At 49.8% G+C, this 21,432-nt stretch overlaps 10 protein-coding genes across 10 annotated transcripts; 3 read left to right on the top strand and 7 right to left on the bottom strand.

The window, feature by feature from the left end:
• Positions 1 to 127: 127 nt before the first annotated feature.
• On the bottom strand, positions 128 to 1,225 carry N7518_003947 (uncharacterized protein; the record flags this gene model as incomplete). Its single annotated transcript, XM_057184874.1, has 1 exon — positions 128 to 1,225. One exon carries the CDS (start codon positions 1,223 to 1,225, stop codon positions 128 to 130), a length of 1,098 nt encoding a protein of 365 aa, XP_057041644.1.
• Positions 1,226 to 3,088: 1,863 nt separating this feature from the next.
• Positions 3,089 to 3,664, bottom strand: N7518_003946 (gamma-glutamylcyclotransferase family protein; the record flags this gene model as incomplete). Its single annotated transcript, XM_057184873.1, has 1 exon — positions 3,089 to 3,664. One exon carries the CDS (start codon positions 3,662 to 3,664, stop codon positions 3,089 to 3,091), a length of 576 nt encoding a protein of 191 aa, XP_057041643.1.
• A 1,926-nt stretch (positions 3,665 to 5,590) lies between these two features.
• Positions 5,591 to 6,224, top strand: N7518_003945 (uncharacterized protein; the record flags this gene model as incomplete). The annotated part of the gene is made up of 3 exons (XM_057184872.1): positions 5,591 to 5,771; positions 5,904 to 6,133; positions 6,195 to 6,224. The coding sequence occupies 3 exons, from the start codon at positions 5,591 to 5,593 to the stop codon at positions 6,222 to 6,224; spliced, it is 441 nt and encodes a 146-aa protein (XP_057041642.1).
• Positions 6,225 to 6,887: 663 nt separating this feature from the next.
• Positions 6,888 to 7,811, bottom strand: N7518_003944 (40S ribosomal protein eS19; the record flags this gene model as incomplete). The annotated part of the gene is made up of 3 exons (XM_057184871.1): positions 6,888 to 7,182; positions 7,251 to 7,375; positions 7,782 to 7,811. The coding sequence occupies 3 exons, from the start codon at positions 7,809 to 7,811 to the stop codon at positions 6,888 to 6,890; spliced, it is 450 nt and encodes a 149-aa protein (XP_057041641.1).
• Positions 7,812 to 8,275: 464 nt separating this feature from the next.
• Positions 8,276 to 10,539, bottom strand: N7518_003943 (RNA 5'-triphosphatase domain-containing protein; the record flags this gene model as incomplete). The annotated part of the gene is made up of 2 exons (XM_057184870.1): positions 8,276 to 10,035; positions 10,086 to 10,539. 2 exons carry the CDS (start codon positions 10,537 to 10,539, stop codon positions 8,276 to 8,278), a joined length of 2,214 nt encoding a protein of 737 aa, XP_057041640.1.
• Positions 10,540 to 11,232: 693 nt separating this feature from the next.
• Positions 11,233 to 13,163, bottom strand: ilv3B (putative mitochondrial dihydroxy acid dehydratase; the record flags this gene model as incomplete). Its single annotated transcript, XM_057184869.1, has 3 exons — positions 11,233 to 12,686; positions 12,743 to 12,956; positions 13,005 to 13,163. The coding sequence occupies 3 exons, from the start codon at positions 13,161 to 13,163 to the stop codon at positions 11,233 to 11,235; spliced, it is 1,827 nt and encodes a 608-aa protein (XP_057041639.1).
• Positions 13,164 to 13,810: 647 nt separating this feature from the next.
• N7518_003941 (anthrone oxygenase family protein) lies at positions 13,811 to 14,485 on the top strand (the record flags this gene model as incomplete). The annotated part of the gene is made up of 2 exons (XM_057184868.1): positions 13,811 to 13,871; positions 13,923 to 14,485. 2 exons carry the CDS (start codon positions 13,811 to 13,813, stop codon positions 14,483 to 14,485), a joined length of 624 nt encoding a protein of 207 aa, XP_057041638.1.
• Positions 14,486 to 14,736: 251 nt separating this feature from the next.
• Positions 14,737 to 16,312, bottom strand: N7518_003940 (pex2/pex10/pex12 family protein; the record flags this gene model as incomplete). The annotated part of the gene is made up of 2 exons (XM_057184867.1): positions 14,737 to 15,945; positions 16,004 to 16,312. 2 exons carry the CDS (start codon positions 16,310 to 16,312, stop codon positions 14,737 to 14,739), a joined length of 1,518 nt encoding a protein of 505 aa, XP_057041637.1.
• Positions 16,313 to 17,053: 741 nt separating this feature from the next.
• Positions 17,054 to 18,696, top strand: N7518_003939 (aldehyde dehydrogenase family protein; the record flags this gene model as incomplete). The annotated part of the gene is made up of 4 exons (XM_057184866.1): positions 17,054 to 17,107; positions 17,188 to 17,257; positions 17,316 to 17,749; positions 17,806 to 18,696. The coding sequence occupies 4 exons, from the start codon at positions 17,054 to 17,056 to the stop codon at positions 18,694 to 18,696; spliced, it is 1,449 nt and encodes a 482-aa protein (XP_057041636.1).
• A 427-nt stretch (positions 18,697 to 19,123) lies between these two features.
• Positions 19,124 to 20,606, bottom strand: N7518_003938 (acid phosphatase PHOa; the record flags this gene model as incomplete). Its single annotated transcript, XM_057184865.1, has 3 exons — positions 19,124 to 20,246; positions 20,303 to 20,364; positions 20,424 to 20,606. 3 exons carry the CDS (start codon positions 20,604 to 20,606, stop codon positions 19,124 to 19,126), a joined length of 1,368 nt encoding a protein of 455 aa, XP_057041635.1.
• Between the last annotated feature and the right edge of the window lie 826 nt (positions 20,607 to 21,432).

Below are 21,432 nucleotides of genomic sequence, written 5' to 3'. Positions count from 1 at the left end.
TGGATATTTGCCGAAAAACCATGGAACGCCAAAAGCGGTCCAGACCAGCTTCGACGGCCTTGAATGTGAAAGAAGTGTATCGCGCAAAGAGTAGAAATAAATATAACGCCGATTATGATGAGGGGCTTTACATGGAGCCCAGGCAGAGGAGCGCCTCCACAGCGGCGCGTTCCTGGATGTCAAAGGTGCGGGGTGGCAACTTAGCCACAGATGGACAGGTGGCGGGGAAAATCCCGGAAGGTTGAGGCTTTGCGCGCGCAGCGACATGGCCGTTGATGAAACTGCCGTGGTTGTTCATCGAACGGGCGCGCAAAGCGTCGGCGCCAATTTGTGCCCAGTCTTCCTCATCAGTGTCATCGCCTTCAACCCACTCGGTTTCTTGCATCTCGTCGGGAGCTTCGGAGGAAGAGCAGTATTCGCCGTCGTCGCCATCGAGAGACATCTTATCGGCCTCGTGTTCTAACATATCGAGGTCTCCATGCATGCCATAATCGTCGGTGTACGAGAATGCCGTGGATTCGGCAAAGCTCATGCGGTAGGGATGATGGTTGCCACCCTGCCGACCCGACTGGCCCTGAATCTGCAGGCCACGCTGCTGGAACGAGCCTGCAACACTTGAGGGAGGCGACGACGGATCGTTCAAATCCCGATCGTGAGCAGGTTCACCACGACGTCGCGCGTCCCAGCGGCCCCAACCAACCTTCTCGAACACCACGTCGCCTTGGACACCTCCATTTCCTCGACCCTCCAACGCCGCAACAACCAGTCTGCGCGCCTTGGCAGGGGGGATATGCGAAAAGCCAGGGACGGAAGTTGTCAGATGACCCATAACGTGGCGGATGGCCAAGGGCCCCTGGTGCAGCAAGATCTCAGGGAGATGATACTTCGAGAGCATGACAGGGGTGATCGCGCCAGTACTGTCGAGGTCCTCGACAGGCAGGGAGTGATGACCGTTGTCATGTTCCGCATCCTCCAGATCGATATCGGAGTCCAACTGGGGGACGGTGGCCAGCGGCGATCCTGGCGACAGTGTCGCGCGGTGCTTGAAGGTCTGAGGAGGGAGGGTCGGGGATATAGAGTTAGGTGGCGTGGGCAGCATCGCAGGCTGTCCGGGACGCGTAGGGACACGGCCGCCACTCAGGCCAGAGCGGCGCTGAGGGATATCAACGGAGGCAGTCTTGCCAGCAAGAGCCATTGCAATGCTGGAGTTTGTCTGGAAAGCCATGATGAAGAGAAGATGGATTTGTGAAAGGAGAAGAACCTAAAGCGCGCGAGCCAGAGTATATGAGTCAGAAGACGGTCTCAAACAAAGGTACCATGGAAAGATCAGGTGGCAACAGGATGGTTTCAGAGTGAAAGAGCCCAAGAAGTCAAAACAAAGGAACTCACCTTTCAACCGCGACCAAGAAGACACTGTAGCCGTGTAGCCGTGTAGCGAAGTTGGGGCCAACTTTGTTTAGGGCTTGGATCCACGTAGGGGATGCGCGGCAAGGGGAGACAGATAGTCGCGATAAGAGCGGATTCCAAGAAGAGGTCGAAGAGTTGTCCAGTCCAACAGGGGGGAGTAGTCGAGGAAGGGGAAATATAAGTTGAAAGTGTGACTTGGCCAGTGACTTGGACCTTTGTACTTAACCCCCCAAGTATGAAATTGGGAAAGCGCGTGGGTGAATTGATTGGCGCCTCGTGGGACACCGGGTGCATCCGGCTCTCCCTATTATAGGAGTATAGGAGTAGTTATACGGAGTACTATTAAAGTATTAACTTAACAATTAACTATTAACTATTAACTATTAACTATTACAACTATTTATACATTACTCTAGTCTCTATCTTTCTTAAGATGAATACCTCATATACCATCTCTCCTCCATGTCATTCTTATTCATACAAGGAAATCCTTCCCTTACCCCGTACCCCCCAAAGATACCTGAGTAATAACGAAATAAACCCCTCATGCCAAGTCGTTATCGGCCAGTCATGGTGATCCTGAGTGCTCGTGCGCTTTTAATGAACGCTTGCAGCGCTCCAGGGCGTAACCCTAGTTTTCCCTATCATCGGCTGATAACCGTCATTCAGGGCACGTGGATCATAGGTAGACCTCAATCCTTCCCACGGTCCTTGGAACTCATGATGTACATGTCATTCTTATTCTCATGGCTGTAACCTCCTAATCTCCATTTGCCCCCAGTCAGCTGAACCCGACCGCCAACATCCAACATCGAGTATGATATGTGTGTACTAGGTACCGGTACATCCACTCTCCCTCGGGTCCCACTATAATCTGGGCTGGTCCCTTGACGTCACTTGTATCGGTGACATTCTTGGAATTTGGCTTTCTATTATTCCTATACTCCGTACTCCGTATATACTCGTTGTATGCTAAGGAGTATGTATATATTGTACCTAATTGAAACTAGACTCCAAACTATGCTGTCCACATTCGCATCGTCATCTTAGAATGCAAATCCTGCATAGTTGACACCTGCCTTGGAAGTAGCCCCTGTTGCCCCCGTATGAATCCGTCCGAGGAATGCACCTAGTGCGAGGTCCATGTACGACATACAAGCCACCTGTGCGCTTGTCCTCTTGTTGACTTGTTTATCAGGGTCTGCGTGTTAAGCATTGCGGGTGTTCTCGATTCGGACATCAATTCCCTTCCAAGGTTCCCCCCTACTGTGCGGGAAGTAGATGCGGGTGACGAGTTAGCCCTGCATGTCACCTTCTATATCATTCTACCAATCTACCATTATGTACGATTATTACCCCTCAATCGTGCTGCAGCCGAGGATTCTACTTGCCCCTCTGTTGGTCTCCGAGTTGTCTGTGCCTTGGTCGGTCTCCTAATGCCGCTTACCCTGTTTACCCCGCGATGTTCATCAACTTGATTCTGCACATACTCTATTTTGGTCATGCTTCCTTGGGATTGTTGCTTACAACCAGTCTGACAATAGTTATTTAGTCCATCTGACTCAGACTAACATAGATAAGCAGAGAAACTGATATTTTTTGACTCGCTGTATTATCGTACAGTCTATAACTTCCCGTTTCGGACTCCGAAGTATGAGCCCACCCCGCGCCACTATCTTCCTCAGCTCTTCCTTCCCAATGCCCTCCTCTCTAACCAAAGCTTGAAATCAAAAGACCCCTCACTTAAATCACGCGTATTCCCCACAAAGAGAAACGCATACCCCTCTGCCTGTGTTGGAGATTCGCCATCCGCATACCGGATTGAGCAAGCAACAGTCGTATAGCTAGGCCCCTCGTAAGCCGCTAGTTTCTCCGCGTCATCAAATGTAAGGACCTCGTACACTGCCCCCGTGACAGTATCCACGGGATCACCAGAGAGCAAGGCTGGGTAGTGTCCCCAAAGCTTACACTTGTAGCCCTCGATGTATGCGGGTCGTAGGTGGGGGGCGTGGCTTAGGTCTAACAGCTCTATGAGTAGGTTTTGGTCTTGGAGTGAGCCGTAGAAGAAGTATGGGCCTGTTGGAGCAGGCCCTTGGTTTTGAGATCGGCGGACTTGGGGCTGAAAGAAGTGGCTGGGAGATGTGCTTCGCATCTTTAGGACTGTGGGGGATATTTTTGAGCAAGGGTTCTCTGGGGGAGGGGGAGGTGGTGGAGGTGGAGGTGGTAAACTGTTCCTTGATCCCGTTGAGTCGGCCATGACTGTGTTAGCATGAAGAATCGAAGTCTTGAGTGCTATCCGTGAGATGTTGTATACACTCGGCCTTAGAACCTTGGTGGGCGGGGGATTCCGGATGTTTTCACCGCCATGTACACACATTGTTTGGGTTTTAGACACAACCTTGGTTCACTAGTAGACTACATTGAAGAAGATGAGGTTAAAATCCTATGATCGGATAATTAGGGGATCTTCACCCTAAGGTCACAAGTTTGACTATAATCTTTCTCAAGGCTCACCTTCAACCTCGGGTGTAGTGGCTTGTCATCTCTATCACAAACAAAATATAGTTTTATCGCCCCTAAGCAGACTATGCACATAAAGTTTTGTGTTCTTTCCCTAAGATGATAACTTCACTTGGCAGTTAAAAGAGTATATACTATCAGGTAGAAGTTTCATTGTGAGAAACAGTATGGATAACATACTCTAATTTGAAGTTGAATTCTCAATCTATAAAGCTGATAGTGCTGATACTCCCAAGGGGATCAATGACTTCTGAGTTCCTTCGGCTTCTTTTCCTTTCAGTTCCTTTCGGTGTTTCAGTGCTACCCCTCGGAATGACAAAGAAACCTAGCATGAGAGATACTCAGTGTGCAGCTCTTGAGTCCAAGAATTCTTTGTTATCCCGGAGGGAGACGTCATTAGATAGTTGGCACGGTATTCCTCTGAGAACTGATATGAATGAACTAACTGAGGTGACCAGTTTGCAGCTTCTTGATTTTGATTTAGTCTGACATTTTAGATGCTCATATCATATGTGGCCGGCAAGAAGAGCACACTGGAGCTAGAGGGTCGCCTAGTCCAAGTCACAATCGTTAGAGACTTTGAACCCTGGAATAATTCATGTCTGATGGTCCTTTCGTTTGATTCTGACCTTTCTGATCTAGACATTGAGGGAAATGTGTAAAGGTTTATGACTAACGGTTTGCAATGGAACTACGAAGTCTCTGGCAAGCGGATCCTTGGTCCTCAGAAATTGAAAGAGTTCAAAAATATCTTTGCCCAGACGAAGGAGTAGACTATTGTGCCTGAGAAGTCTCATATAAAGGACAGAGAAGAAGATTACTGTTTATGACAATGATAATCGAGGAATATACCAACGAGGACAGGACGAACAAAACACATGTGAGCAGGAAGGCACCGGTGAAAACTATAAGCCAACTGTAAAGGCATCCTCTAAAAACATCTATGCTATTGACAGATCTCTTTCCTCCTCTTTTCCATGCACACAAGAGCTCAACAGGAACGATGAAAGCATGATACATAGCCCATCATCAACAAGGCTGTCGAGATTGTCAACAATACCATGAGCCATGGGTTTGTCAATGATGCTACGAATGTAAACTGCTTTGCAACCCAATGCAGCCAGCAATGATTCCGAATGGGTTCTTTTCTAAATTTCAAATAAAGCTGTTGCATAATATTATTTAAAAAGAGAACCAATATATATCAGGCAAAATGGTCAAATTATACTTCGTACTGAAGGGACATTTATTTTGTACACAATAAGGTATATCGAATCCATGTGACAAGAACTCCTTTGAACTTAGAAAATAAAGTATATAAATCCCCAAATAGGTGACTGTCAGGGCTAATATTTGTGGGTATGTCCACTTCCGATGCTATTCCGAAGTACAACGTACGAGTCGAGGACTATACAGGCCATGTAGTTTTTCAGATCCAGCAGGACGTCACATGTATCAGTACCTGCCTTGTTGTAAGTGTAGTATTATGCTCATCGGGCCATACAAAAAGGTAGAAAGAAAAACTTCGCTTTATACGGTCCTCGATAAGATCGGATGCGTCCCTTCCGATACTTTCCCCTCATGATGGAATAGACATATTCTGCGGGATCTCTTATTATTCTTCTAACCTTGCAAATATTTCTCCCTAACTCACAAATCCATAATGTCTTACCAAATCGCCTACGACACTGCCCGGGCACCACCCCGCGGCGCCGCGTTCGTCGCATTCATGGAAGACTTCTACCGCACTAGCGACACCGAGTCCCTGCACGAGAAATATGTCCAGAGCTTCACCGAAGATGCGACACTCATCATGGGACCCAAGGAGGCCAAGGGCGCAAGCGGTATGGTGTTATCCAATTCCCGCCCTCAACATCGGGGAAGCTATACAGCTCCCAATCCCGATTCCCACTTCGATGCAAAACATACATCTATCCAATGTTGTATTCCAGCTAACAAGAACAATCCCATAACAGCAATTCTCACCCTCCGCCACGGTCTTTGGACACACGTTGCTTCACGCCGACACACGCCGACGCAGATCTACTTCGGTGGTGACAATGAGCTCATGTTGTATGGTGGCGTGAACTATAGACTCAAGGCTAACCCCGATAATGAGGTTTATGTGCCTTGGGCTGGACGGGTTGTGTTCGCGCCCCAGAAGGGGGATGAGGATATCAAGATGCAGTTTTATCAGGTTTATTTGGTGAGTACATCCTTGTGCTAGCTGTAAGGTGGTGTGTGTGGTGCTGATTGATTGTCTTCAGGATACCGCGGCGCAGTCGGGAAAGAAATGAAGTAGATTGGAATGCGAGCTAACTTAGACTTGTCTTGTACATATGTAAGAACGAGAGTTGCATAAAACCAATAGCAATGGTTGGATATAAATTGGGCTTTTGAGAACCGATCCATAGATATGGAATGCTGAAGATCTGCTGGCTAAAAAAATACAAGACGTCTACATCTACATCTACAACAGAGAGAGAGGACGGAACAGTTTTAAAGTGTTTAGACATGCTCTTTATTTCCAGGAGACCACGAGAGAAAAAAGGGACAAAGACGCCGTAGGGTTGCTCGGGGTCAAAGAGGAGAGGGAGATCATAAAACATGTCGGGGAAAAAAGATCCCCTCCTCTCAACAAGAGAGAGAGGGGAAGGATTGTGTAGAACGTCTCGTCCGCTCTCTTCTCTCGTTCAAGTCTCCGGATATGATGCCTCATCCTCATGCACTCTGCACCGCCCATATCTCTCTCCGCTAGTAGCCCCGTCTGGTCGTCAGAAAAAAAAATATGGAGTGGAACAAGAAAAAAGAAACAAACGTAAAGTCGCGCACGGGACCGCAAGCTCCGAATTTTTATTTTTGTGCCGTCATTTCCAATATCTTGCCGCCGTAGCGAAGACAAAACCACAAAAACAAACGACTTATCCCCGAACTATTAAAAGCCCATCGTTGCGATACGTTTATTCCTCATCCGACTCCTCCTCCTCATCGACGGTGGTCTTGGCGATACGGTCCAAATCACGCTGGCCACTCTGGGTGATGCGGCGGCCACCTTTGTCCTCATCGATCTCGAGGACACCGATCTTCTCAAGAGCCTGGAGGGCCTTGCGGTCGACGGAGCCGGAGGCATCGACGTGGTGGGCGGGGCGGGAGCCACGGTTCTTGGTGGAACCGTGGGCCTTGCGAAGACGGCCGACACCGACGGTCTTGCGCATGTAGACGTGACGGGCACAGGCGGCAGCGCGGATGTAGAACCTTTAAGAAAGCAAGAATGTCAATTGTTTGTTCGAATTTTGGTGGCTTGATATTTGGTGCAGTCGTACCAGTCAGCATCCTGGGGAGGGAGCTCGTTGGAAGCAGAGGTCTTGACAGTGTCAACCCATCCGGGGATGGGGAGCTTTCCCTGACGCTTCAGGAAAGCAGAGTAGGCAGAGATGAACTTCTGCGCCTGTGTGGAGGAGAAAAGTATGTTAGTTGTGGCTCAAGATATGCGTGGATCGGTCAAAGTCTGTGGATTTGCAGATGCGTCGGATTCGTTCCTGGAAGCATTTCATCATTCGTCGTGGGGAGCTTTTCGCTAGCAAGCAGTCGTTGTGTCAAGTATCCCTGAGGAATACCGACAGATAGATGGATCTATCAAATATTCGCCGCTCAAAACATGCATACACATCCCTCAATTTTCGACATATTCCCTATAAGCAATGAAACCATATGCCTATTGCGTGCGCAACCCGAACTATTTCCATCCTGGCGATATAATCCGACCGATGTTGTGATATCCGTGCATCCAGAAACGAACCGTCCACATCATGCAAACCAGAGCTGGTGACCTAGAAATCGAGCAGGACACTTACGTCCACATCGCGAACGGTAACACCACCCATTTTGGCGACTTGTCGAGGGGTCGAAGGGTAGGGATTAGAGAGAGAGAGGCGTTGGGCGTCGAGGTGGGCAGGGTCGAAGTCGAAGAGTCGCTCAAAATTTCAAGACACACACAACTCTGGGCGGGTTGGGTCTGTGTGCCGTTCGCTTGTCCATTTTGGGTTAGCCGTACCCTAAGCCGGGTCATGTGACTTAGCCCAATTTGTGCCTGACGGATCGGGCTCTAACTACATTAAACACCTTGGTGTCTAATTTTCCGGGCATTAATTATTGACATGACATACAATACACATACAATCCATGATGAAAGATTATTTGAAGAGCTCAATTTCTCATGTTCTAATTATACACCAACTAAAAATCTATTTCATCGCAGTTGTCATTATTCGTAACTTTGAACCACCCTTCCTGTTGCCTTGATCCATAGTCTTCGTCTCAGTTCAACGCCTGAATCATTCCCAATTAGTTACAGCGTGGGCGCTCTCTTCAGCCCAACGCAATATCTCACAAATAGAGTGTCAATAAAATGACCATGTCGGATGCCAGGGGGTCGGCACCGGTTGAACTCGTCAATGGCATCTTGAACACCAAAACCAAGATGCTCGATCAGATAGCAGGCGATCATGAACCCCGTACGGTTATAGCCATAGTGGCAGTGAACTCCGACCACTGGGCGTGGCAGAGCCTTCTCTTCCTCCGTACGCTGCTCCATCTTCGCATCAATATCCTTTTCAATGTTATTGACCAGAGCAATAAAGTCACGCGTCTCGTCTGGAGTCGGAGGAATCTTGGATATAGTCGGGTGCTTGTAATAGCGAATCCCACCGGCCTCCAGTTCGGCTGGGTTATAGACTGGACTTTCATGACTGATGTCTATGACAGCGTGTATGCGACCATGATACTTTGCCGCGAAAGTCACAGGGTTGTGTTCCTCGTCAACCTCGCGCAACATCTTGAGCGCGACAAATGTGTTGGCAATTCGTTCCGAGACTGGGACAACCTTCTTCCATTTGGCGAGGTTCTTGACATCCCACTTTCCAGATGTGTTCATGTGTTGCAATTGCCAGCCCAGACCGAGACGCTTGTCGACATTTGACGAGAGGAAATCCTGGATAATTCCTGCAAGAGTGCGATAGGTCGCCCGGTCGTAGAGCAGTGCGTGAGATGCGGGCGCCGGCAAAATCGCTGATTTGACCACTCGCTTCCGCTGGGTACCGTCCAAATGCTTTTCGGAGACCTGCACACCAAACGCCTTCCCACTGACGAGATCGCCGACTGGAGGTGACATCTGGTCGTGGACTCGCGAAGCGTCTGGGATGATGCTGCTATCGCTAGTGTCAATCGCAATATGGGCTGAAGCATCGCCAAAGAATTTCAAAAGCTTCTGCACCTCCACCGGTTTGGTCACAGCATCCGTCTCTCCCGCGACCAATAGAATTGGCATGCGAATTCCCGCCCAGACCTGTTGACCAGGGAGCCCGCCAATCGGGTGGCCACTATTATCGTAGGTGGGAAGTGTACCCCACGCCATGCGTCGCCAAACAGGCGTCCGACTTTGCTTGTTGAAGCGCACCTGGAGATTTCGTGTTTCCGCGTCGGCAGCGATGCCAACCATCCGCATAACACTTGCACTTTGTTCGCCTCCACATCTGTCCCAGCGGCGCCAAAGATCGAAAATTGGACCAGGAACATAAAGTAGTCGGCGAAATTTGGCAGTGTCTTCCGCAGATGGAGGCTCGGCTCGAGGGCACATAGCAACAAGGGCAATGATATGCTCTTTCACTTTTGCACCAATGGACGACGTTGATGAAGCCAAGAGGGCTGACAAGGAACACCCAAGACTGTGTCCCACTAGAATGACTTCCTGGCCAGACGCACGGTCCCGGTGCTGATTGATGGCTTCAGCCAACAGTTCAGCCAGAGCCTCCACGGTGTATGCATCCCAATCCGTAGGCGCAAACTTGGACAGTCCACACCCGGGCAAATCAATACCAAAGCATGAAGCAACATTAGACAGACTGGTTAGGAGGTGGTGGAATTGTGCGAGGGACCCGCCTAGCCCATGAACAACCACGATTAGTGGAACGGGAGTCGGTTTGGTCGGGAGTCGAGCTAGGTGTGGATGCGGGCTGTAAAAGGTGCGAATGGCGGGATAGGTGGCGAATGAAGTAGTGTAGGAGTTATATGTGGTGAATTTCCTGAGAATGCCCGGGTCCGTTTCGTAGGCTGCGCAAGTGTTAATGAAGGCCTCCGGTGAAGATGAGCTATTCACCTACCATCAGAGCTTTGCTGCTGACTGTCCGACGACCAATCTTCCGTCTTATAGTTGGGATTGGTTCCATGTCGCAGCGATGCATTGCTATCGTAGTCTTCATCTTCATAATCCTCCTCCTCCGAGGAGCTCAGAGTCTTCGAAGATTTGGTCGACGTCTTGCGAGCGGCGGGACGTTGCGCACGAGAGCTTTTCTTCCCCGACCGCTTGCGTCTCACCAGTGACAACAACCCACATCCAGTCATAGCGATCACACAGGTAGTCAAGAACACAACCCGACCCCAATTCACATTTTCATTGCGGTAGACGCCGCGGAAATAGTTGGCGATAGAGACGAATGAAGCGTTTTGGGCGGTAGCGCGCACTGAGTGAAAGAATCGCAGGACAGTCGCGACACTTGGAGGTTCAGATTGAGACGTTAACGAGTCATATAGGGCGGAGATGGCGTCGGATCCCATGATTAAGTACCGGAGGGGCGTGCTGGGCGCTTTCAGAGCCCCCCGATAGTGATCTCGCCAAGAACCACGCGATGGCGCTCCTGATGCTCTTTGGATATAGAGCAAGTAGGCTAGAGACCAATGAGGATAGCTAGGTCGACAACGTTGAAATGAGTTGCGAGGATAAGAAAATGCCCGGAGGGTTCAGCTTCAGCCACTCACAGCCTCGGGAGGAGCGGCGTGGGGGTGAGTCATCGTCATCCATTGGCCCTCCAACCTGTGTATTGCAGCGACAAGTTTTGGAAGGAACTTGCTTGATTATGGCAACTACTATGGGAGAAGAAGTACCTTTTGAAAAATCGAACATTTCGAGATGATTTGTACATTAGTGTTAGATCTTAGTATAATTTAGTCTTCTTTTTCTATGTATAACCACTTGCTCTTTCGTATTGCCCTCTACAATGTATTATGTACACTATGGTTCCCAAGATGTTGGTAACTACTCCGTACTCCGTGTTGGACTCCATTTTATAGTACCTCCCGAGCCAGCATGCGTGGCTTCTTACATACCACTGGCCAATTTCAAGCGGGCCACGAAGATCATATCGTGTTTATCCCTTTTCTAGATTTTCTAGAACACGTAGATCATAACATCATTTCAACAGCCTAGAAATATGCTATATTTACACTCAGGTGACATATCATAATGATTCATTAAAACAGATCCGTCATGGCTCCCTGTGATGCATCACTGACCAATCGTGCATACTTGGCCAACACACCGCGAGTGATTTGCGGTGAAGGAGGGGTCCACTGACGCTGTCTCTCCTGAAGCTCCTCATCCGAGACATCCATTGAAAGCGAGTTGGTCTCAGCGTCGATGGTGACGACATCTCCATCGCGGATGAGTGCAATTGGGCCACCCACGGCGGCTTCGGGCACAATGTGGCCGACAATGAAACCGTGGCTGGCACCCGAATACCGGCCGTCAGTAATAAGCGCCACGTTGGTCAACTTGGCTCCCATCAGCGCGGCACTGGCCTTCAATTGTTCCGGCATTCCGGGCCCACCCTTGGGGCCCTCATAACGCACGATTAAGACAAGGTTTTCACCGCGCGGGATGCGGCCCTCATTCAGGGCGTCGTTGAGCCGGTGCTCCTTATCGAAAACACGGGCTTTGCCAACGAACCGGAGCCCTTCCTTGCCTGTAATCTTGGCGACGGCACCGCCTGGTGCAAGGTTACCACGTAAGATCTGCAGGTGACCGCTCGCCTTGATTGGGTTGTCCAATGGGCGAATCAGATCCTGGCCCTCGGTCAGGGAAGGGAATGAGGCAACGTTCTCGGCCAACGTCTTGCCCGTCACTGTGGGGATATCTCCATCAAGTAGACCGGCCGCGATCAACAGCTTCTGGACAGATGGGACACCTCCGATCTCATACAAGTCGGCCATATAATACTTTCCACTGGGTGAGAGGTTGGCAATAAAGGGGATCTTGTTGCTGACCCGCTGGATGTCATCCAGGGTCAAGTCAACACCAGCCGTCCGAGCCATGGCCAGGAAGTGAAGAACACCGTTAGTGCTGCCGCCCAGCGCCATAGTCATTACGAGAGCATTTTCAAAGGACCGCTTGGTTAGTAGGTCCCGTGGTCGAATATTCTTCTCCAAGCAAACCTTGATAGCATCCGCGGCACGAACACACTCGCGCATCTTGGATGGCGATTCAGCAGGCGTGGACGATGAGCCGGGTAGTGACAGACCCATTGACTCAATAGCAGTGGCCATAGTGTTGGCCGTGAACATACCACCGCAGGCGCCAGCGCCAGGGCAAGCATGCCGTTCTAAGTCATCCATGATCTCATCCTGAGACTTGGTTTGGTCACCACCATCGTCGGGTTGGCGCAGGGTACCATAGGCGTAGGCACCAGCAGCCTCGAAGCACGTTGAGACATTGATGGGTTTCCGCAGGTGCTCAGAATAGCCGATTCCAATAGTTCCACCGTAGATCATAATTGAGGGCCGGTTATGGCGAGCCATACCCATTACGACACCGGGCATGTTCTTGTCGCAGCCCGGGATAGCAATGCAGGCATCGTGATATTGGGCACAGGTTACAGTCTCAACACTATCGGCAATGATTTCTCGAGTCTGAAGAGAGAATCTCATTCCTAGCGGGTGTTAGCTATCTCGTTCGCTAGAGATGAGAGTTGAGGATCAAACCAACCTTCACTGCCCATGGTAATTGCATCCGAAACACCAATCGTGTTGTACTGCCACCCAAGCATTCCTTGTTCCAGAACTGACTTCTTGACGGTCTTGGCCAAGTCCATCAAATGCATGTTGCATGGGTTTCCTTCCCACCATACTGAGGCGATACCGACATGTGGGCTCTTGGCCATCGCTTCTTTATCTGGGACACCAGCGGCATAGAGCATAGCCTATAGCGGTCAGTAATAGATCTTGCAGTGTTCTTATAGTCAACCTACCCGTGCGCCGGGGAAATCATGGCCTTTGGTAATAGTGTGGGAGTAACGATTGAGTGCGGGGGAGCCATCCGGATGCTTCGCATCTGTGGGCAAAGAAGGAAAGTTGATGTATTTAGCCTCACTGAGAGTGCTAGGCACGGTTGGCTTTGAGGAATCCATGATGATATATGATAGCTATATGATAACGAAACTAGAAAGAGATTGGAGATGCAATTGACTAGAATTATAGCCCAGACAACCTCGGGAGCTCGATTTTCGCACCGATGTCCGACACCCAGGACCCCACGTTCGTTGTCCAGTCAGATGCGGCCGATTTATGAGCAGATCGGAGTTGGGCCTAGTCTCCGGATCTAACGAGGTTGTATACATATGGCATTATGAGTTTGTATATCAATGGTTCAAGTTGATATATTTAGTTTATTTACAATGTAGGGATCGTCGCAACTCGCCACATCATCCATGGCACCGACGCGAAGGGCCAAAAGTTGGATGCCTGATTTTCAGAGTAGATGCTTGATTTATGCCTGAAGTATTAAGATAGGCAGGCAAAATGAAGCTATTCCCATGTTCTATATTCACCCAATACTAGATATCTATTCTCTCTGTTGATGGTCTAGCTTCAATAGTAAAGGCGGTTGAAGACAATATAGAAGGGAGGCCTAATTGGGGTATACCATGAGAATCAGGCATGTCACTTCCCCCTTCGTAGACGTCATACATATGCTATCAACATAAAAGCAGCATTCTGCTCCTTTGACCGAACTCTCTTATTGCAATACTTTCTGAGCACAAAAATTAGCCGTATAATGGCTACCGACGTGAGAATCGCCCAGGCAATAGGGACGCTTGGCTGTGCAGTGGCAGCAGGTAAGTAGCACTGCCTACGCAACAGATGACCCGACACTCATAGTATACCAGGCGGCATTGCTTCATTATCCATAATGAGCATCCCCAATCTCATAATTCCAGCCCGTCGCCCACCCAGCGCGACCCTGCCATTCCATGATACCCCAGGAACCTCGCCCGGCCACTTGACACACCAGTGGCTCGATCTATATACTCGTGGAAGCAGGATTTTCCCCGGTATATCCGCGGTATCTTCACTTGCAAACCTGTATGCGCTCTGGGCATTGCGGGACTCCGCTACCCCTGCGCCGGATATCTTTGGGTCCAGCTGGTCCACGTGCTATATGCTTGCTATCGGGTTTACGATGAGCATTGCGCCTTTTACGTTGACGGTTATGAGAAAGACAAATGCCAAGCTGAAGGCTCATGCAAAGCGCGATGATGCGGCTGACGCCGAGGGTACCGAGGGCATGGTGGTTAGTCCACAAGAGAAGGCGAAGCGGGCTAGGGAGGATGGTGAGGTGATTGAACTTCTGCAGCATTGGTCGCGGTTGAATTTGATCAGAGCTGTGTTTCCACTCATTGGAGCTGGCATTGGGTTCTATACTGCTGTCTCTAGCTGGATGATTCCTTAAACAGGAATGCCGGAAGTTGTGAAGTTGTGCCGGTTTGAAATTCTCCACTATTTGTTAAATTAATCCCTTGTATGATCATGGAGTCTTCGGTCTTCGAGTATGGGTATCGTTAAATTTTTATAAGGGCTGCAAGTTGCATATGTGCTGTGACTACCCAGGTAATTGTATATTTATAAACAAGTCGGAGAAGAGAAGGCTATTACATACCCCTAAGAGCACCCGGGGTGTGAGGCGTGTGCCTAAGGGTACTGTCACGTCGCAGTAGGTTCTAGGTCCTCATCCTCGTTCGTACCTCTTGTGCTATCGTCTTCTGTCTCTTTCTCAATGGTGGACCATTGCTCTGAATGCTGCAGGGCTTCATCGGCGCTGATCTCTTGCAATGGGCTGGGTTTGTTTGATGAGTCCCCTCGATGAAGATCTGTCCCACGGGTCTCGCCATTCAGTTCACCGTCAATGGCAAAGCCAACAATCTTCCCAGTTCCAGGCTGCGACCGTGCCTCTTCTAGCACATCGCCATTCCAAGGTTGGCACTTCTTGACAATTTCACCACACCGGAGGCATGACCATCCCTGGCCTTCTTCTGCTTCCAGTTTCTGCACAATACAGACGAAACAATAGATACAGCCGCAAGGGACGGTCTCATATGGGTTTGTGATATCAGTTTGCGCCGATCCTACAATACCCCCTGACGCAGAGGCGGCTATGGTATCGCTTTCGGTCGTTGTGGTGGGGTTCTGATCGTGGTAGCAGATAGCACAGGTTCGCTCTGGGAGGAAGGCCAGCTCTCCTTGTTTTTCGGGGGTCTCGTCGTCATCGCCGCTTGACCGGACAGAATTGACCATCTTTTGCCAGACCCGGGATATCCATCGCCGCCAGCGGCCAATTCCAACAAGAGGAAGGAGGAAAAGAAGGAATTCGGTAAAGGCATGCCAAACTAGTTGACGGTTTAAATACTCAAAGGATACTTCCCGGCTAGCCTGTGCAGATGGAGGAGTCAGGCGAATACGAAGGATGCGATCGACCAAGGTACGGTATCGGCCATTCACTAGGAAGACCAGGAAAGAGACGAAGGCGGCAATCGAGTGCGATGTCGAGATCATGTCCGTTAGTCGCGACATCATTCGGATGTCCGGTGATGGCTTTGTAGTATCCGTTAGTAAAGCATTGCCAATAGAGAGCAATGTGTCGGCACTAACCTCGTCATAGCCACCTTCTTGTCCGACCAACCAGCTCTCCCACTTGTCCCAAGCATATCGCCCCCCAACTGTCAATAAGCCATAAATACCCTTCTGCCATTTTGTCGGAGAAGAGAAAACGGGTCCTTTGCTTCGACTATCGGTGTATTTGAGGCCTTGTAGTGCCGCACCATACGATGCGTTATGATCCCATATTGATAGTTTAAAGAGCATGGCCCGTAACGCGAACAGAATCTCATGTGACCAATCTTCGCGAATTTGAGGCTATTGTCGATGTCAGCCACTTTTTCTCACAACACCCCAGAGCTTCATTCAGACATACCCCGAAGTATTTGAGAGCATCCCCGACCTGGCCCTTCAGCAGCCCAAGCAACTCCTCATCCAACAATTCAGCGTCCACCTGGCCCACGCGAAATGCGGGGCGCGTGCCTTCCCGGCCCTGAATGGAATTCCATATCCGCCACCCCGAACTGGATAATCGATTCAATGGATATGGCAGACGCTGGACGGTGGCCGGGCTGATCGGAGAGGCCCGCTGCTGTGCTGCATAGCGGGCGCGCGCTTCCGCCTCACGCTGGCGACGACGTTGAAGAACTCGTTCTTGTGCAGCGGCGAAGTTTGTTGAACTCATCGCGAAATCATGACGTGTTTGTAGATGATAGAAGGGAGCTGGTTGGGATTCGTGAGAGCACGGGGAAATGGGTCCCGGCGTAGCTCATCGACCGCGCTCGGTTCCCCAGACGGAAGAGCCGAGGTATACCACGTGACCTTTGCATTTCCAATGCTGTTTTGCCAGTTGTGAGTAGTGAAGAAGTGTATACATTCTTAGTGACACAAGCAGGATTCTAATGTGTACCTGCCGAGGTACAACGTTGTATTGAAAAGCTTTGTGGTGGGCTTAGAAGGTCCTCGGAGATACCCTGCATATTAACCCCAGTCACTGAATCTCATCAAGGCATCCATGACAAAAGCTTATCATGGACTCAAGTGGTCCCGAGGTCGGTTAGTTGCTCATATCACTAGATACTTCGCTGCCCAGCTAATATTGTTACACAGGTATCTGAGCAGTCAACATAGGCCATTTCAATTGATCCATGCAAGTCAGCTTTGTACATGACTTTGTACGATTTCAACCACATTGCCCAATGAAATCCATGACAACTAATGTCGGAGGTGTCCTTGGCTTTGGGACTAAGGACTAATGATTGAGTTTCAAATGACAGCCCCAATTGAAAGCTTGAAGTCGGCGCAGGTGATGGACTCCCTGGCATGCATATAAATCAGAACCATCGCCCAGTGTTGAATTAGCTTCCTGACTAAACGTGTGATTTTGCTTGATTCATTTATTGTAAATTCTGTCACACTGTCTACTATGGCATCTACGATGAATGAATCTATCGAGACTCGGCTGTTCATTAACGGCGAGGTAACTATGCATCAACTATGCTTATTACCTAGGACTGCTATTTATATACCAATGATGCTTCTTCATACTAACCTTTCTAGTTTCGAAAATCGTCTAGTGGCAAAACATTCGAAGTGGTATATCCATACACCAAAGAGGTCGTTGCGCAAGGTGTGTCCCCTTTTTCGCAAATGCCAACATATTGCTAACACCGACTCTGTTGCCTAAGTCCAAGAAGCCGACATACAAGACGTAGAGGATGCCGTTACTGCCGCCAATGCAGCTTTCCCCGCCTGGCGAGATCTGGGCACCGACAAGCGCGGCACATACCTGCGCAAACTATCTCAGCTCATCTTGGAGTCAAATGACGAGCTGGCGAAGCTCGAAACACTCTCCACTGGCCGACCGATCTCCCAGTTCTTTGACGCCAGTCTAGCAGCCGAGTTATTTGCATACTTCGCTGGTGGCGGTTGGACCGCACAGGGGACGGCCAGCCTCAACACCTCGGACTACCTAAACCTGACCGTCAAGCAGCCGTATGGTGTGGTAGCACTTATTATCCCGTGGAACTTTCCGCTTGTCATGTTTTCGGGGAAGCTGGCGCCGGCGCTGGCGGCAGGCAATACAGTTGTATTGAAGAGCAGCGAGAAGGCGCCGTTGACGGTTTGTGCAATATCTGTTGCATATCACTTGACCATGCGAACTAACCCTCGAAATAGTCTCTCTATGTAGCCAAGCTAATTGAGAAAGCGGGCTTTCCACCCGGAGTTATTAACATCATCTCTGGGTTCGGCGATCCTACCGGCGCGGCACTGGCATCGCACATGACCGTCCGCTGTATCAGCTTCACCGGCTCCACGGCAACAGGCCAGAAGATCCAGACGGCAGCCACAAATTCAAACCTGAAGCATGTGCACATGGAGCTGGGCGGGAAGTCACCGGCGATTATCTTCGAAGACGCAGACCTAGAGACAGCCGCTGCGCAGACACAGTTCAGCATTCAGTTCAATAGCGGACAAGTGTGCGCGGCGAACTCACGGATCTATTTGCACGAGTCAGTGGCTAAACAATTCATTGCATTATTCCGTGAGAAGTTTGCTGCTGTCCGGATGGGTGATCCACTCGATCCTGCTACCTCGCATGGTCCACAGATTGATCTGCTGCAGTATAACCGGGTCAAGGAGTACCTTGATATCGGGGAGAAGGATGGGACGCTCAGTCTGGGTGGTGATGCAAGTGACGGGTTCTTTGTGCGGCCGACTATCTTTGAGGGCGTTGCTGAGGACTCGCGGCTGATGCGAGAGGAGGTCTTCGGCCCGGTTGTTGTGATAAATACCTTTTCCACCGAGACTGAAGCGATTGAGAAGGCGAATAATTCGGAGTTTGGCCTGCACGCTGCTGTCTTTACTAAAGATCTTGATCGTGCCGTTCGGTTGGCGAAGGCTCTGGATGCGGGTACTGTTGGGATTAATTGCACAAGCCCGACGAATGCCAAGGATACTGCATTTGGTGGGTTCAAAATGAGTGGGAGTGGCCGGGAGGGGCTTCTGTATAGTCTTGACAGTTTTCTTGAGACTAAGAGTATCTTGATCAAGACAGCACGTCTGTGAAATATAGCTGGTTTAACCGAAAGCATGGTTGACGATGGATACCTGATTTCGGGGCTATAGAAAATTGAGTACAATACAATCATGCAAAGTACCTAGCTCCACCAAAGAAGATCCAGTGTTTAACAGTATCCGACACCTAGATAGTTAGGAAAAGGCGATCAGCTACATAAAGGGGCCAGTCTCTGGGCAGTGGAAGTAATGATCCTTCTAGTAGTCTTTAATGGAACATAAATATCATAATAACGAATTTGGATTCATAACTAAAGCTTAAGATATTAGCCTCCAGATGGAGATAGCTGATTGTGTTTTACATCTCCTAAATTTGGAGAAAACATTCCCTCCCAGTCAATCGGGACCAGATGATCGTGAGTCATAGACCCACAAACACACCCGGTCAACTAGTAAGAATGGATAAAGAACAGCTCAATCAGAGGGAATAGGCAGCGATGGCCAGCATGACTCCGAGCATGACAGTAGAGATGGGAGCCGTGGCAGCAAATCCAGCGCCAGTGTGGGTAGGGCTCGCCGCTGTCGAGTTGGTCGTGGCAGTCGCGTTGGTGGTCTCGTTTGACCGCTGGAATGTGACCTTGTCGTTGTAGTGAGTCTTGGCTTCCCAGGGGAACGGCTTGGTGTCGTATGTCGAGTTCAATTTTCCATAGGTTTGCTTGACGGCATCCAGGATACCGTGACCAGCGGAACACTTCTCATTGCTGTCAGTGATGGGAATGGGCCACACGGGAGTGTAAGTGGAGGTGTTGCCAATGGTGTCGTCCCCAATTGACATGGGACCAGGGTAGGTCTGGTTAAGGGTGAGATAAGTCTTGTCGACCTCGTAGTTGACGTAACCGGTCTTGTTGGTGACAATCTCGAAAATGTTGGCACCGCAATCCCAGCGACCCAGAGAAGGAAGACCCCAGTTGGCGGAGACACTGGCAATGCTCGAGTAGTGGGTGTAGAAGGTATTGTCCGTGGTACCCTTGAGCTCTTGAGGAATGGCACCACCAACAAGAATGCTGAAGATACGGTTGTCGTTGGTGTAGGTCTTGTCTTCATCGAAGGTCAGGAGGAGGAGAGTATTGTTCATGAAGTACTCGTCAGTGAGCAGTTTGCTCACCCAAGAACGCTCCCACTTGGCAGCGAAAGTGATGTTGGTGTCATGCGCATCGTTGGTCATGTTAGGAGTGATGAAGGCCCACTGAGGAAGCTTCTTGTCACTGAGATCGTTTTCAAAGTCATCAAAGCTCTTGATAGCACGTGCACGAGTGTTGTTGGTCACAACAGAGTCGTAAAGCACCAGCGGGTTGTGCTTCCGAACGTAGTCATTGCTGTAAGTTTCCTGGTTGGAATAGTTGTAGCCCTGGAAACCAGCATAGGGAATGTGCTCCTGGTATTCAGCCCACGAGATGCTCTTGGTGTCAAGCAGATCAGCAATGGTAGAAACGTTTGCAGGAATCTGATTGAAGTCGTCGTTGTCCATTCCAAACGTGTCACCACCAGCGGCAGCGCAGTAGTTGGGCTCGGAGGGATGGGTGACAGCATAGAAGTTGGTCCTATAAAATATTAGAGTGGGTCATCTCACTCATGGCTTAAAACATTGGAAACATACAAGAGAATACCCTCAGAAGCAAGCCACTGCATGTTGGCATCTGAGGCGGCATCGGAATAGTCCTATGAACCTGTTAGCCATGGTGTCTTTGAGACTTCAGGAATTGATCTTTGTCACGTACAATGTTCTCCAGCCAGACTTGATAGAAACGATCAAAAGCCAGGCCCTTGACATCGGAGACGGTAACCTCCGGCTTGGTGGTTTCGGCAGCCTGAATGTCGGCGAGAGCAGGCTCAGAGGTAGTAGCTGTCTGAGCAACTGTCAGAGTAGCCACTCCCAGCAAAACCGCGATGACAGCCTTCATTTTGATGAATCTCGCAGAAAATCAATAAGATTGATGTAGCTGATGAGATGAGACCGAGGCGGACCGAGGAGAATGAGGATGGTAGAGAAGAAAGAAGAAAAGATCGTCAAGAATGTTAGAAATGCCAGAATATGTATGGAAGGTCCACGGGGTCAGGGCCACTACACGTGCATCTACGTCGGAGATAAACTTTGAAGGAAGGTATACCGAACAGGTACACGTGTTTGTGTGTCCCTTTCAGCTTTCTTTCAAGTCTCACAGAGGTACTTTGTGAGCCGTACCTGATGTTGAGATGAGGTCTGGGTAGAGCAGACGTTGTATGATGCAGGCACATGGAGAAAGGGAGCCCTCTGATTGGCCGAAAAGCTCAGAAGTTCGAGGGCTCGAGCCGAGAGGGGCCAAGGCGAATGCTTAGCTAACTTAGCTATTCCATGGCAACGGGCCCCCGGAGTTCCGGGGTCTTTCCGCGCTTCTCCCCTGATAGCAGCTTTAGGTGGTTGAAAAGCCCACGGGTAGTCTATTAACTGTACATAAATGTAGCTGGACATACATGTATGCACTTAGGCACATAGCGTAGACAGTAAATATCCATGAATGTAATCTACTTCTGCTGATTTCTCGTAATTTCCGTTAGTGAGACAGATCTAAGCGAGGTGGGGAACTATAGGGCGCTAGCGTGCCCATGTGGTGCATCTCCCAGGGTTCTTGAGATAAGCAGACTTGGATGGTTAGTGAGTGCCACTGAGTGGTGCCCAGGCAAATCACTGGGCTTGGCCTAGGGGCGTGCTCGGTCCCGTGATCAAAAGAACAGGTGAGCACGTGGGAG

The sequence above is a fragment of the Penicillium psychrosexuale genome (assembly GCF_028828465.1).
Source record: "Penicillium psychrosexuale strain IBT 29551 chromosome Unknown utg000003l, whole genome shotgun sequence".
NCBI lineage: Eukaryota > Fungi > Ascomycota > Eurotiomycetes > Eurotiales > Aspergillaceae > Penicillium > Penicillium psychrosexuale.
The sequence above is the reverse complement of the archived record's forward strand: the minus strand, read 5'-3'. Positions and strand labels throughout refer to the sequence as shown.